The sequence below is a fragment of the Lingula anatina genome, chromosome 1 (genome assembly GCF_051362555.1).
Source record: "Lingula anatina isolate TDL-2025a chromosome 1, LinAna3.0, whole genome shotgun sequence".
Classification (NCBI taxonomy): domain Eukaryota; kingdom Metazoa; phylum Brachiopoda; class Lingulata; order Lingulida; family Lingulidae; genus Lingula; species Lingula anatina.
The window spans coordinates 16,214,889-16,227,012 of record NC_141767.1 but is presented as its reverse complement, the minus strand read 5'-3'; the positions used below and the strand labels follow the sequence as shown (position 1 = coordinate 16,227,012).

Genomic DNA, 12,124 nt, shown 5'->3' with positions numbered 1-12,124 from the left:
TGCTTACTTGACCCCATCACTCCTGTTCATTGAGAAGGAGTGCAACCAGAAAATCAGTACAGCTGATTTAAAGGAAGAATCAAAACCACTGGTGTTCCTGAGTTGATACTGAATTGGTATTCATTGAAGCTCAGCTATATTGATATTACATTTCCTGCTCATCCTACTTATTAAAACCATCAATTGGTTCTCTTCACTGGTATTGATCCAAAGACTGCTGTATACATTATGGCATGAAGCTGGGAGTTCTTCATATATTACTTGTTGACACAGTCTCTGTAATCTCTCTTGAACATGCTTTCACACCACTGATGGAAAATCATTTTCTTTTTGAGTTTTTTTACTGCAAAATACATTGACATAGGTTATATTCTGATGTGATTTTGGCAAAACATATTACCTGTGACACAGGTGGCCTTTATTAATGAATTGGATGTGAAAGTATATACTGTAGCATATCTTGACCTACAACCACTAATTGCTGTGTATTGCTGAGAGATCAAATGCCCTTGAGAGACACCCTTGTCAACTAGCTCTATGTTTTCATTTATGAGATTCTTAAACAGTTGCTTTACTGCTTGTGAGTTAGCAGAGTCAGTTGACATGGTCAGTTACATGGAATTACTGTCCAACATTGTCTTCACTTTAGAGAATTGAATGTTATTCTGCCCTTTTTAAAAAACTTGGAGAATGTACATTTTGTGTACACTAGGTAGTAAAACCCTTGTGGGAAAATGTTCTTCATTTCAGTGCTCAGTTCCACCTTGTAGCAATGAGAAAGATTGCAGTTTTCATTGAATATGATTGTTTTAGCCTAGTCACATAGTTTGGTTTAGCAGTGTGAAAAAGCTTAAATTAGGGTAAAATACTGTTTATTTTATTTTATTTTATTTTCATTGATCTTGTCAGCGTTTACATTAGCAATACACAGTAGAGAAGCAGGTGGTATATTTCCAGTACTTTAGTGTTACAATAACAGTGCAGTATTGTTTTTGTAATCCATTGTCTCACCTGACCTCCTACCTGGGTTGTGTAATACCTGAACAACACACCTGTGCAGCTATCTCAGCTCCTCCTGGGAAACCACTACAACTGGCTTTGTTCACCCTCTCCAGGGATCTTCACTGAGGTTTTGGAGTATTATTATTCAAACATCAATACAGGGAGAAGCCAACACAAACATGAAACTGAAGGTATCTTAGTAAAAGGGAATAGTTTACTTGAATAGAAAAAAAGGAGTGCCAATACAAAAAACACTGTGGCAGATGAATAAACTTACTGGCAATTGATTGTATGTTTTGATGGCTGGGGCATGGAGCTCTGAGGTTGCCAAGGAGAAACAGAGATTGGAGTAACCTAGATGTTTTAAACTAACTGGCAGGATGCAGCATCAACAGTCTAGCCTGCCTTGTGTCTGAGCATTCTTCAATTCTGATTCAGAGAATAAGATTGTGGAATCTCTGTGTTGGTGTTTATCTGGACAATGAAAGGCTGGTAGTGTGGTGTGCCCTATGCTACTGCCATGCCCCCTGGTGCAGAACCCTTTGTTCCCCCTATCTCTGCTCTGGAAGCTGGGCTGTATATAGTAAACACAGAGGAGATGTACATGTTGCTAGGAGGAGAGTGCTCAAGCTGGCTCCGATTATTGAACTAATTGCTGGAGATAGCAAGGAAGCTCCCATGTTTCTCACATGAGGTTTATATTCATTACAAGAAGAAGGGTTACCTGTCCACTGTGCTACAGCAGACCACTATGTTACCACTGAGATATAATAGACGATGTTACTGGAGTTTGGATCGCAGTGTCTTCCGGCAAGTTAATTTAGATTCGATTCAGAAGATGTAGAGTGGCTTGGCATGGATTGATGTAGTACTGTTTATTTGATTTACATTCCATTCCAGAAGTAGTTTCTGTTTAACTTCATGCAGTGATCTGGTTCTAGGTTTAGATTTTCCTTCAAACCAGGGCATCAGTTTGTGGCCAGCCACAAAAAATGTGAATATTACATTTAATATACAGCTTAAACTTTGCTTGGTAAGAGAAAAACACCATCTGAAGTAACACAAGGACAACATTAGTTTTCATAATAAGGAGTACATTGTAGTTACAGATTATCACTCAGATTTTAAGTTCTGGCTCTTTTGCCTATTATGCAGAAGCATCATGTAGTGGTTGTAATCACCAGTCCATTACAAAATGTAATGGAGTAATAGAACACTTGAATTTATGAATTGTGGTCAGAGATGAAGCTATTATACATTCTACCTGTGTATACCTTTGGAAGTGATGGCCTCAAACAGCTGGTATGAAAATGAAGTTACTTCACTGACTAAAATAAACCATTTAGAGTGCTTTTAGTCTTATCTAAAGATATGAAGACACTTCAGAATATGCTGAGTACTGGAGAATCACTCGATAGGAGTAGCTATCCTTGATAGAAATAGCTACTCTTCATGCTAGTTACTTGTGTTTTGCATGGCCTAGGGATTTACAAGATTTTGAACTTGATGGAGGGGGGGGGGGGTTTGCTGTGGAATTGGATTTTAAAAAAGATACCAGTGGAAACCTTGATAACACTCATGTTGTCCTAATAATTATGCAGATTCAGGATGTTTCTTATCTCAAGAAATATACACTGCTATATAAATAAAGATTGAGTGTTAAATTTATTGCTGAATGTGTATAGCATGTAGAATTTCCCACGTTTGGTGATTTTGAAGTACTTAATAAATCATTGTTATCTTTCAAACTGAATATAAATGAGCTTTTTTGTCTGTGTACATTTCCATTTTGTATGTTAACTTGATTTCAAAGTTTGGCAGTCATCCTTAGTTACTAAATATTATGACCAGTACCATTGATAATATTTTAAAAGTATTTTTGCATCCAATGTCCAACACATTTTTAGCCATTTTGTTTTTGAATTATTAAATATAAAATAAGTTATTGTATTAACAAGGCAAAAAGTAAATAACTTTAAAAAAAATATCATTTTATTTTTTGTATGATTCCAGATGGGAATGGGTGGAGATCATCGAACCTCGGACGAAGGAACACATGTATGCCAACCTCACCACAGGGGAATGTGTGTGGGACCCGCCACCTGGAGTCAAAATGTAAGTGTATTTTATCCTTAAAAAGGATATAGAAATTTGTATGGGTCACTTTCCAAAATCAAAACTCAAGTGTAGAAAAAAGGATGTGGGGGAGAAAATGTGTGGGATCTTTGTGTCAGGATTCAGTACTAGTCTATAGGAAATATTGACGGGAATGGGGGAGGTGCACACTTTTGGGAACTTAAATAGAATACAAGGTCAGCCTAAACCAAGGACTTGCACTACAGCACACTTGTGTATGACCAAGCAGCACTGAAGAGGGAACAGGGGGCCCTCGCTGAGATCCAGGAGTTGAATCAGTGTCCAGGTGTCAAAATCCAAGTGGTGTGAGTGTTTTTCTGAAGTAAAGATAACAGTGAAACACAGCATTTGTATTATTGCCCATGCCGGAAAGTCAAATATATGAGTCAACACGATCACATTCAGTGTGCGGCCGATCCCAAGAGGTTGAAAAGTTGGGGATTTTGTTGACAGAATAAAAAGGAAAGAGCCCATGACCATACAACTTTTCCTGTTTTTTGTTCCCAGACACATCATTTGAAGCAGTTTGCTAAATGTTTCCATCAAAATGTCAAGGGAATATTGGACAGCAGGATATGCTTGGCTTTTCCCATTTTTAATTTCCTGTCTGTTTCGTGCATTCTGTTTATTCTGCTGATATTTCCCTGCACTGTCCCTGAATGAGACAGTGTGACTGATCATCACTAAATTGAGAAATGACTGGTTCAATGTTAGTTATTGGCACCATTGTAATAAGCGATTTCCCTGTTAACAATCCAGAAATTGCTCTAGTATCATTCGCTACAGCTGTTTACCCTTCTTGGATTGTGTTTTAGCATCAGACCTTTGCAGAATTTCACATGCTTGATGGCAATTGCATTTGTAAGAGTCAAGTTGCAAGGATTTCTATTAACTAAGGCTTTAAAGCCCTTTCATTTGTAAGACAAGCTGTCAGATTTCGGATTTTCATTCTAACCAATAAGAAAAATTCAGTCCAGGCATTCAACTGTGCATTGTGTTGTCTTTATCTGTCAGTGAAGAGCATGTGGCAGTTAAATACCATGTTTACGCTTATTATGTCCAAGATAAAATTAACACTTAAAAAATGGAGGGGGGTGGATTTTTAGAGTCGTTTGTTGGTTGACTGATATGAAGAAAGCACTGGAAATACTATATCATCTTACAAAATTGTTAAATCACTAAAACGTGTTCACAGAGGATGGTTTGAATGAAGCACAGAACCAAACTCCCCAAAGTGATGGATAGTCGTCATTAATTCTGGTAGTGTAATAATGAGAATTCTTGTGTAAGGTTAAATAGCATGTCAACTGCATTATTCATGCTGAGATTTCTGCCTTAATCATGCACCACTTTGAAAACACCATCAGCTCTATTCTTCACTGTATCTATATACTGCTTTCGACTAAACTTCCTTTGCGCAATATCTCCAAGCAAGTGCTCCATCCTCTTATCATCAAGAAAGTGATTTCCTTTGTGAAATTTGAGACCGGTCAATATTGAATTATGTACTAGTAGTAATCCATAATCTACAAAATACCCAGTTTAAATGTTTGGTTTGTTGCATGTGTGTTTGACAGCAGATCCATTTTCTGACTCTGGGGGTTAATCGGTGCTCCACTTTGGTATTGTAGTGGTGTTTAAGTTTATATCACAAGTACTTGACACCTTGATGAGTTGATAATGATGCTTTTAAGCGCAGGTGGGAAGATTATTTAGTAACAGAGATTAAAGAATCCCCCACTGTTGCAATTTGATTAAGGTGAGGAAAGATTGTTAAGTCACAAATTTACTTGTTATTAAAAAGTATTAATTATTTCAGATGTGACATGATTAAATCATCCACCTCTGCACTAAAACCTTGCTTATCCAGAAAAGTATCAAGGTTTATACTGCACTCTTTCCAATTTCTTTTTTCTTGTCTGTTGGGGTATTTTGGGCCAAGAGAGCACTGTTTGTAAATTTGCCGTTTTCCATAGTGGAAAGAAAGAAATTTTCTAAATGTCACTGTTGCCGAGAGAGCGACAGAGGAAGATATACTACAGAAGTCATTGCCGTGTAATGCTATTACATGTCCACCAAGGGAACAGTTATATTCCTGTTATGGATATGAGAGAATTGATTTTCTAACTAATCTGTGTATGGTATGGTTTAGTTTATGGGTTCACTGACTTGGTAATCTATAGTTTTACTTTATCAGTGTGAACTGTATGCAGTGTGTTAAGCTATTGAAGCCTTTGATCTTGTGGGACCAACTCTCCTGCAGTCTTTTCTCTCTGGTCAGTTGGAATCAATGTATCCTTTGGGGCCAGTTTTTTCAGGGTGAAAATGAAGCATTTCCTGTATATCCTTTCATTTCTTATGAAAGCAATGTTTGATATTCAGTTGAGGTATGGGGAAATTATCCTTGCAATTATTTGAAGGGGATAAATCCACCCTTGCAGCAAAATCTTGCAGTAAACATACACTTTTGAAGATGTTTTCTATAAAAGATTTCATTTACAAGAGACTCCCTTTGTTCAGTAATATGATCTACATTAGAATCCAGTAATGTGTATTTGCTTCCTGTTCTTAACATTGGAGTATTGATCTGTTCACATCTACCTGAATCTATAGTATTTCATATGTATTCCCACCACTATCTGAATATGTTCACTTAGATATCCAAAGATACCTCCACCAAACATGCATTGGTGACATGATTTTCAGAAAGAGGAGCAAGATGGAGGGGTGCGAGTGGGTGTGTCTTCTCCTCTCACTACTTTCTCTCTCCCATTAAACATAACTGGTTATATGGATTCCAGAAAATGGGCATGGAAGGAGATGCTTCCTCCCTCTGCAGATGCCAATGTCAAGAAGTGTTATACTGTGTTGCAGTCCTAATTTGTTAATTAGTAAGAATGCACTTTCTTTTAACCTGACAAAAAGTAAAGCACACTGCATTAGAATCAGGGAGTAAAAGCATTTCTTTTAGAATGCCAGGCAGTGCTAGATGCAGTGTGCAACTATAAAATGTATTTTCTGTTAATATTTAGTTGGAAATTAAACCATTTGGTGTCATTTTCTAACAGAGAAACTCTAGAACATGCTACCTAATTGATAGGCCACATGCAAAAAGCGTAGCCATAGAAAGTGATATTCTTCAGTTCCATGACATTAACAGTCCTTGTTAGGCACATTATACTAATTTCTTCTGACAAGTGATTAATATTTTGTAGGGATTCTTATCCTCATTTACTGATGACCAGAGTTATGTGACCCATGTGAAATGCTCTTCGCAAATTACTGCACATATCCATCACACATACCTATCACTTTGGAAAAGAGTAGCATAACCAGTATCCAGTAGCAGACCCTAATGGAATTTGCTGGCAAAATGAATTATTAGATAATTGGATTATGATGCCTATATAGTAAACCAGGCGGAGTTGTGTTGTTATTGATATACATATTTAACTCGGGGTGTCCTAAAATAGAATTGCACTTTGGAAACAATACCACAATCAGTTACAAAGCTAGGATGGATCAGTCCTTCACAAAATTTGATTAAGGAAGAAATAAAGTTGTAATTCAAAACCTTAGATGAAGATATTAGATGCAAAGTTTGTATATGTGTGCATTAATCCTATTAGACAACTTAACAGATACTGGGAAACTTGGATGGTATTTTGTCACTAGCATGAATAAAAAAGATGAATGAACATGAAACATTAAAGTTGAAAACCAGGTAACTGGGTGCAAAGAAATTGTTGGAGCTAATGTAAGTTGCATAAAACTCCTGAAAACCTATTACTGGGTTGATTGGAATATTTTAATGCCATGCTTGATAAGTATCAACAAAGCATTGATTCCAGGAATTTAAGGCGAAGTCATACTCTTGGTATTAAACAAGGTAAAATCTTACCCTCTTCATCAATAAATTTCTCTTCATAAATCCTAGCTTGTAAGCAAGTGAATAATCCCAGGGATGAAAGAGAAATGTGTCTGCAAATGTCCATGCATTCCTGGAGTATATTTCTTGGATTTTCCCGGGATTGGTAACATTCATTTTATTTATCAGGTGGAGTTGTGCCTGATGTTTATTGGTGTCACTAGTAAAGGTCAATAGAGCTTTTAAAATAAAGTCTGCACACAAAAAAGAACTATGTTTTTTTCAATTAAACCCTACTCACTTTCCAAGCACTGCCCAAGTACTTTGATATTTTCATTTGGAAAAGATATAAAGCATATATCAAACTAGAAGTAGTTCATTTTTTTATTGAGGAAAAAACCCTCCACTCACTTAAGATCTTCAATTAAGGCAACTGCCTTGAGTGGAGGTGATTGAAATGATTGTAAACCCTGAAAGGTTGTGGGATAGATTGACGTTTGGGGCTAGTAGTTCTTGGAGTGGAAACAGTAGGGGTGAGTAGTAATGAGGGACACCTCCTACTCAGTTAGACTGACTTATGGAATTCCATGTCTTCAGCCCTCCTTTTAGTTTACAATTGCAGTCTGGTTATCTCTTTCTCCTGGATACCTCAGTATCACAAGTGAGCTACACTATCCATATGACCCTAACACTTAAAGTTTTATTAGGGCCAGGTATAAGAGTATGTGGTGTACCTCAGAAAGCTGCTTTCTGTATACATGTTCTTTTTGAGTGGAATTTATGTTGAAGGTCAGGAACATGGGTTTCAGTGATCTTGCACCAATTTGAAGCTGATATACTGAGATGTTGAAGAGGGAAGATACAGTTTGATTGGTGGGGTAGTGTTTGGTGTGATACCTGGAGCTTGGTTTGCTCATCTTCCCTATCACTCAGCACTGTTAGTCACATTTTCTTGGTCAAGGTGTGAGAATTCGTCAGGACGGTGATATGGTTTGAAGCCAAGTGTTTCATTTAAACGGGATGAGATGAACTAGATTGGGAAACGCCTTGTCTAATGCCTTAGCAGGCATCTTTGTGGGTTTTTTTCTCTTTTTTTTTTCGTTATCATCTTTGGAAATCTGAAATTAGATGTAGGATAGAGCAGATGCTGTTACACATCTCACCTTCTGTTGGAAAATGACTGTCAGTAATTACTGTTGCATCGATAAAATCTCACAGTCCTGGACGAAAGTTGGTGCTTCAAAATGACAAGTACAAAGTCTAAGTTTTTTAATGGGAAAACAGGAGGCTGCACATTGCACAGGCAGGATACATTGTGATATTAGTTTGGGATCTTTCTGATGAAAATGCTGAATAGATGGGATTCACACTATTGCCAAATGGCGGAGGCCAAGTCTTTGTTTTCTGTGGAAGTCAAACTCCAGTGCTCGGCTCGCAAGATCAGTGTGCAGCACCAGAGAACCACCGTTTCCACGGCCTCTTCTTTGTTCTTCAGGTAGTGCATTCACCATTGCTTATGTCATTTCAAACTGAGTGATGGCTTTTGATATCTGCTGCTAATTAGGTTCTGAAAATGTCAGTTAGGGATTAAAAGCTGTACAGTTCATGTTGCTATGTGTCATAACATTGCATGCTTATCTGCACACCTGTATTTCTGTTGAAAAGAAATTAGGTGGCATTTTAGTATTAGATTTCATGTAAAATTTTCACTTTATGTGAGCCACAGAGGTGGTAACTTTATTGGGTGTTGTATAGTATTACATAAAGAAAAAATATATGATCAAATTAGCAGAGTAGTTGCACATAATATTCATCAGGTAATAGATATACTGCAAGTCAGCGGGTGTGTGTGTGTTAAACTGTGTCATGAATGTGAAACACGAGTGGATGTCACATGCTGTAGAGTAGTGTACATGACTTCTTCCATGTTGAGAACAAAAGCTCTAAACATGGTTTAATGTGCCTACATGTAATGCTTGCCGTGGGTGTATGAGAGATACAGTGCATCTGGGTCTTTTGTTCTCTACATCCGCTGTGGTATAAGCTATGGATCTATACAAGATGATGCTTTCTTTCAGTATTACCATAATCATCACCCCACTGGATAACTTACTAGTAGTGTGCACACTATTTTGCATCTACCAGAAAAAAGAAGAGCTGAAAATATACAAGCTACACCTGTCAGATTTCTCTGTCAGGAATGTAATGAAAATACACTTTTGTATATGTCTTGTCTGGTTCCAAAGGTTATATTACATATGCACATGCACTCACGTTCACATGTGTCTTATTTGTGCTGGAGTTGTAGGGAGAAAAGTGGTGCTCGTTAATATGCGGTATTTACCTGCCCCAGGTATGTGTTCATTGGTCATAGTGTTGGGCCAGCTGACAGAGTTGTACCTCCTCTGTAGGTTAATGGGGCACATCTGTTGATAGTTCTACGAGATGTGTAGTTATATGGTGCACATTATGGCCTTCAGAATGGCCAGAAACTTCAGTAATCAGATAGGAATACGCCCAGATGTTTTTATTTTCTGTAGATAAATGTTCTTTGTTACTACCAAATAGAATGTCAAAGAGCTCTCCATGGTTGAAGTTTATTTCAATTTTCATGTTTCATAGGTAGAGATTTCTTTTATCACAGTTTTAGAATATATCTTAAATAATGCTGTGAGAGACTTCTTATTTGGTGGCCTTCTAGACTTGCCAGAATAAAATGTACATAGTATTACTATTCAGCCCTTAGGGTCTGTTAAGTACAGTTTATTGGCTTGGCTAGAAACATGTTGGCCTGGGGCCAGTTGGTGTTTTAAACACTGAATTGTGTATATATTAAAGTTAGATTTTTTTTATTTAGAATGGGTAAGAGAACAAGCAAGGAAAACATTTCTCATTCTTTGTGATCTCACATTTTTGGATTTTATTACCTTGTATATTTATATAAATGTGAATGAGGTTAACCATCCTTTCATGTTCTGAAACTAGATTCACTTCTGCAATTCCCCAAAGTATGTTTCACATGCTAACCTCTTACCTACGCTTTTAAAGCTCTGAAGCAAATTTCCTGAAAACAAAAACAGTGTTTGGACAATTAAACTAAAATCAAACTAGGGATTCAACTTAAACTTAATATATAAAGTCCTGTGAGTGAGTCATTTTGTCCAGCTGGGGTTATTCTGAGTTCACTATAGAAATAAACAGATTGTATTGAAAACTTTGTGAGTGGAAAGCAAAAGGTATACTACATTACCAGGTTAGGCCACCCATGTATACTAGTGTCCTCCCAGGTGTGTTATTTATTCAGCAACTTGATATGAACATATTAGAAATTTTATAGATATTGATTGCGCATATGACACTTGTGATATTAAAGGATCAGGAATTCAATTGAAGTTGATGGCTTTTTGGGGGCTTAAGAGGTAAATGGAATGGATATAAATGTTCCTATTTTTATGTGTAAGATGCTTGTAGGAAGCACTGATTCTTAATTTTCTTGTTGAGCAGCCATGGCGAAACTTGCCGGTTTGCGGCCCAATACCAAGTTACAGTGAAGCTATTTTGATAATATTTGGGAATTAATTGGGGCATTAATTTCAAACTCACCCCTCTGAAGTATAATTTTTCAGCCATCAGTATGTTTCCTCTTTTTTTTTTATTTCAATACGAACTGTGGTTGTTCAAATAAATATTGATGAAGGAAAGTGGCTGAAATGCCTGATGTAGTCCCAGTAGCCATGGAATCTCTTTAAAATCTTGGGTCCTGCTGCAAGACTCCTGCATCATCTTGGTATGGCCTGCAATTATCTAGATTTTAACAGGCTCTTGAGGCTGCAATACCTTCTGAGTTTCCATCATGTCTTTGTGGAGTCAGTCACATGGTCTGTTCGTTTCCTTAAGTGCAAAATATTTCTACTTATTCCATACCTGTTATTGGTTTATGATGTGGCCAAAATTAACTCTGGAGTCTATATGTTGTCTGGAGGGAAATTCTCCTGGGAAGAAAAAATGAGAGCAATGGACAGAAGTAATGATACTGTCAGTTAGTTTTGATAGAACTCCCACCCTGTCTTTTCAGTAGACTGAAACCCTATTAGAAACACATCATTAGTCTGGTAGACACTGCTTAGACTATGGTAATTACTCATTAAATTTGAATAACAAATTCTTAAATCCCCCCTCCCTCAGAAAAAAAGAACGAGATTTTGTTAGTTATATTTAAAGATGTTAATTCAAAAGTTTTGAAAAGTTAGATGACTTTGTGTAAGATAATAACAGAGTTATGGTTGTCTGAATAAGATAAATCATTGAAATGTGGTATAGGATATGAGGAAAAGTGATGTGTTTCAAAAATTTCAAGTAATTGCCGTATTGATTTGGTATTCTTTGTCAGTTTTTCTTGTTAAAAACAACAGCTCCTGCCAGTCACTGTCTTAAATGGTTTGGATGCTGTAAGTTGCTTATTTGCTTTAACAGGTCAGAGTGGATAGGTTTAATTCATCTATAACAATAAAACCATTGTTCTGCCTCCAGAGTCTTTTTACATGCCACTTTTATAAAGACATTAACAGCACTAAGACAGAGTTCCTTGCATTTTTACGATTCCAAAATAATACAAAGTTTATCAGCTTTAACTGAATAATAGGTAATTGGTACTTAGGTCCATCATTTGACTGCATTCCCTTGTACATTAAATTGTTGGAGGAATAAAGTTAATGCAAAAGATCCCCTTTCAATTTCAAACCATTCTTGGGTAAAATGATATTACAAGCAAATCTGAAGTCCAGTAATGCCATATTTAGATAGCTGGGCAAGACATACCTGCCACAGGCAAATATTTTTTCATTAGGATAACACCATTTTGCAAGTTTTTGTAATAAATCTATAGGCTGGATAGTGATCTTTGTAGATAAACAGTAAGATGATAGGCCCTGTGTGTAAAAAAAAAAAAAAAAAAAAAAATGAATGCTTGTCCTTGGTCAACATAACAGGTTTGTCTAATTAAAGGCCAGTTGGTCCAGAGAGTATATTTTGTTATTCAGGATCTGCTCTGTTTTCATCCCCCAGACAGATTTGTCAAAACATTGTCTTTAAATGGGACTCTCTATCAAAATTTATTGG

At 36.8% G+C, this 12,124-nt stretch overlaps 1 protein-coding gene across 3 annotated transcripts in view; it reads left to right on the top strand.

Annotated features, from left to right (window-relative positions):
* LOC106172715 (uncharacterized) overlaps positions 1–12,124 on the top strand; it is a 29,303-nt gene that overhangs the window by 2,104 nt on the left and 15,075 nt on the right. The window contains exons 1-2 of one of the 3 annotated variants that reach the window (XM_013553527.3): positions 910–1,812; positions 3,016–3,117. In XM_013553527.3, the coding sequence (XP_013408981.2) occupies positions 1,754–1,812; positions 3,016–3,117 (161 nt within the window). In that variant the 5' untranslated portion in view covers positions 910–1,753. Of the gene's footprint in view, positions 1–909; positions 1,813–3,015; positions 3,118–8,370; positions 8,502–12,124 lie in introns of those variants that run through there. The other 2 variants (XM_013553528.3, XM_086995910.1) reach the window with 2 other exon arrangements.